The 4,168-nt window shown below is 41.9% G+C and overlaps 1 protein-coding gene across 1 annotated transcript in view; it reads right to left on the minus strand.

Annotated features, from left to right (window-relative positions):
* The window catches only part of tlr5a (toll-like receptor 5a), a 25,399-nt gene extending 21,810 nt beyond the window's left edge, over positions 1-3,589 (minus strand). Inside the window, exon 1 of the mRNA XM_037686082.1 lies at positions 3,226-3,589. Coding sequence (XP_037542010.1) covers positions 3,226-3,589 — 364 coding nt within the window. The remainder of the gene's footprint in view (positions 1-3,225) is intronic.
* Positions 3,590-4,168: the final 579 nt, after the last annotated feature.

The following is a 4,168-nucleotide window of genomic DNA, read 5'->3' on the forward strand; positions in this document are numbered from 1 at the left end:
CAGGTTAAATAGTCAGAAAAACAACATTTTATTAAATTCTTTATTCATTCCACCCTTTGGTTTTCTGACTAATTTTGAAAATTATTCCCTTCAAAATCAAAATCTTCAACATATCGCCTGCCAACCCATTCTTGGACAGATTCACACATACAGTATATTCAGTACACTTTGTCAATTCAGGTTTTATAACTACCCAGTATGTACTAGAAATGTTCCACAGCTTCCTCCACTCATGATGATTTGAGGTGGTCACTATTCTCTGGAAGCGTTCTTTCTGCAACTGCGCATGTATGGTTCGCAGGGTACACTTGGTCCAGTTCAGCACCTGGGTTATGTTTTGGAGTACTTCTTCAGTGTTACACCACATCTTCAACTGCCAGTTTATTTCTTTTAGCAGTATTTTGGCAGTTTCTTCTTGAGTCATGACTACTGAGGGCATCCAGACTCCAATTTGGGTAACTGCCAACGAAGCATGTTCCCTTCTTCTGTGTTATTGGCAGTAAAGTCAAACTTTGTTCCATTTTTTTTCCATCTGGTTTACATGTACCCTTCTTATTCATGTTAAACAGTGGGGTTTCCACATAAATTCTAATCTGACATCCCTTAGGTATCACTGGGATGTTTTTCCTGTTGTAGCATGCCCAACACTTGTACATAGGACAGTCAGTTGTGATGTTCCCTATCAGGCAGCTTTTTGTGTTTCAAACATGTGAATTTACTTTGTCTGACTAGAGGTCAACCAGGAACACCATGGCACCTACGACAAGGAACCTGATGCCCCAACAGCTTGCACTGCCATCTGAGCTGCCATCGGGCGCTTGCCACCAGCTTCTCCCATGTTGGCTCCTGGGTGGTCCCGGTCATCCAGTCAACAAAGACCAAGGAAACTTCAAGCTGTAGAAACAAGAAAACTGCTTACAGACAGAGAAAGAGTCATTAGTTTTCTCTCAAGTATAAATCTTTTCATCTCTATCCGTTCTGTTCTACACAGTTATTGTTCCAGCAGGAATTACTCTGGACTGCACCACGTTCTACAAATAATCAGACAATTCTTCATAAATAACAACTTCATGCAAAGGTGTGAGCAATATAAAGGTCTTTTTTCTTTTCTTTTTTTTTTTTAAATTACATTTAAAATTAACTTATTTATTAAAAAAGAAATCCTTCTTCTGGTCTTGGCCCCATTCAGACTATTAATTTATCAGTTTCTCCAAACTGAGGTTGTTCTAAAGCCTATGTGCAGCAGGTAAGATATTACTTGTTCATAACATTTTCCACAGAACCCCTCTTGAAAAGAGCTGAACTTTTACTTTAAATATGAAACAACTGCAAAACAAGATGGTGAATTTGTTTTTTTGTATTTCAGAGGTTTTTAGACACTTCGGGTTGTTTTAGATGCCGTCAAACTTCAGCTGTAGATGAACCATTTACAAACAACATATGATGCCCTTCCTTCAAAGCAGCCAGATTAACACATCCCCTTCAAGTGTACTGATGACATTTTTATTTTAGACATTTCAAATCCACCCTTTTCCCTTCAATCATCTTGGCTTTAGGCATTTTAATTCATCCTTTGTGGCCTTCATTGTCGATGTCTGGGCCTTTAATGTCAACATCAGGTGTTTTAATTTCTCCTTTAACCTTTGGCATTTTAATATCAATATCACCTTCAAGTTTGGGACCTTTTAGTTTAATGTCAAAATCTGGGCTCTCTAATTTTGGACCTTCGATGTTCAATGTTGGCAATATCTGCTTTCAGAAGGTTGATGTCAACATCTGGACCTTCTACATTTGGCCCTTTCAATCCAAATAATGGCATCTAGCCCTCAGTTCTTCTGTTGACAAACCATCCATCTCAGCTGGAGGCACTCCTGCCTGGATTAACGCCTTCCAAAAAGCAGAGTGAGTGGGTCCCTGTGTGTTATTTCAGCCGTCCCTTCCCGGCCCACGACCCATGGGTTGACTAAATGTTTTTTCATGGTTTTCAGCCCTCTCTGTGTTCCAATCTCCGAGTGCACCCAGTTCCAACACTCGGCTTCGAACATCAGTCATTGGAACAACATGCACTTGATAATCTGCTGCCAAACCCACAGCCAGTGCATCACTCACACACAGTCGAACCAGTCTTTGCACACATTCCCTTAAGGTCACCCAATGCCCATGTAAATCAGGCCAATCCGATGCTCCAGGAAACATCTGTCGGACTGCCTCTGCATAAACTTCAAACAAAAGTCTCGAGTATCCTGATGCATGCTCAATAATCCAGGTAGAAAAATCCAAAAAAGTTCAATCTGGTCCTCTGGACATTCAAAAAAAAAAAAGCAAAACAACAAAAAAATGTAGAAACGTTTCGTCTCTTATCCGAGAGACTTCCTCAGTCTGAGGTGCTGTATTCAGCTCAGTCTCTTAAATAGCACCTTCTCAGAGTGGATCAACCAGTTTTGCTGCTGACAACCAAAACCAGCTGATCACATGCTCAAGAAGGACCATCAGCCTAACAATGGATCATTAGCACACTGATGGCTGTTTACTATTCACAGAGGGCTGAGTGATACTAGCAATCACAGCATTGTAAGAGGGAGACAATTGAACATGTAGGCCTCCACCCCTGTTTAACGATGGACGGTTTCTTTTCACAAAGATGGCCTCCAAAAAGTCTCGAGTCTTGCAAAGCTCTGACTTCCTGTCAGTACGCTGAAGTCACTCCTACCTGACCTCCACCTTTATCCAACAGCCTAGCTACCCAAGCATCTGTGGGTTCTGCAGTCTGTTGTTTATATATTTTAGACAAGTAAGCAACCTCCTCCTGGGTATAGTCCTCGACTATCACTTTTAAATCTGCCTTAGGCTGTTGCTGTGCTACCAGATCCATGATTGGCTGTCCATCAAGCCCCACCATCTGTTGTCCCTGGGCGTCTACCCTCGCTTGCAACACATCTGGTATTATCTGCTGCTCTTTCTTACGTTTTCTTACAGGTTTCACATTTTTGCTCGTTGTTTGAATGATAGGAGCCCTCACCACTATTCCAGCATTTAGTTCATCCTTCTCCTCACTCCAAATGTAATTTTCATAATCCTCGTCTCCCCAGATGTTACCGTCCCAACTCGACGGATCCCATCCGGTTCCCAAATGGGCAACGAAAGTACAAACTCTTTTAGGTGACAGACTTAATTTCTTTTTCCTGAACTTTTCTCTTTTCAGGATAGAAACTTGTGTTATCGCACCCTCCGCCACATCAGTCATTCTGTTCAGCTGTGCAGTCAGCAGCTGGACATGTTGTTTCTGTAACAAGTTCTCATCTTGCGCCTCCTCGAGCGCCTGCTTCTGATACTGGGACTTGCTCGATCCCGGCATAAATTCCTCTTTGACAACATTCTCTCTTGTTGTCAACTGATACTGGGACTTGCTCGATCCTGGCACAACTTTGTCTTTGTCAACATTTTCACTTGTTGTCAACTGACACTGGGACTTGCTCGATCCCGGCACAAATTTGTCTTTGACAACATTTTCAGTTGTTGTCAACTGACACTGGGACTTGCTTGATCCCGGCACAACTTTGTCACTCGTTTTTTCTTTTCTTTTGAACATTATGCAGCACTCTTTCCAATATCCTGTTCGTGACACCAAAATGATTTGGGATATATTTGTTTAAATAAATCCAGGATTCAGAAGAGTATCAGCTTAATAATGGTCAAAAAGAATCACACACACGCCGTTTCTGCTAAAATAATAGTGTCTTTATTATTTCGCCACATATTACAGCATAACAAGCAAAGCAAGGTACAATCACAAATGTACAATCTCACAAGTATTGATGTAAGAAAAAAACTCTCACTGTGACACATAGACTGGAGAGCCAGACAGCCTAGGCAGAGCGTACACCAACACAGCTGGACATCCCGATCGGAAGACTCTCAGCAGACTCTAACTCTCTTCTGAGCGCTCTCTATTTAATACTTTCCACCCTCTGCATCACGTGAGAACATCTCCCAGTGAACAAAACATGCCCACCTGGACTAAAAACTGTGAGAAACCTCGAGATAGCGTGAAAAATTGTGAGAAACTTCGAGATAGCGTGCGGGCGGGCCAAGCCTCCTCCTCAGGCCTCTCAGGTGACTCACAATAACATGTACCAAAAACACTTTATATCACAGGTTAAATAGTCAG

This window comes from Nematolebias whitei, chromosome 12 (assembly GCF_014905685.2).
Source record: "Nematolebias whitei isolate Nwh7 chromosome 12, NemWhi1, whole genome shotgun sequence".
In the NCBI taxonomy this organism is placed as follows: Eukaryota; Metazoa; Chordata; class Actinopteri; order Cyprinodontiformes; family Rivulidae; genus Nematolebias; species Nematolebias whitei.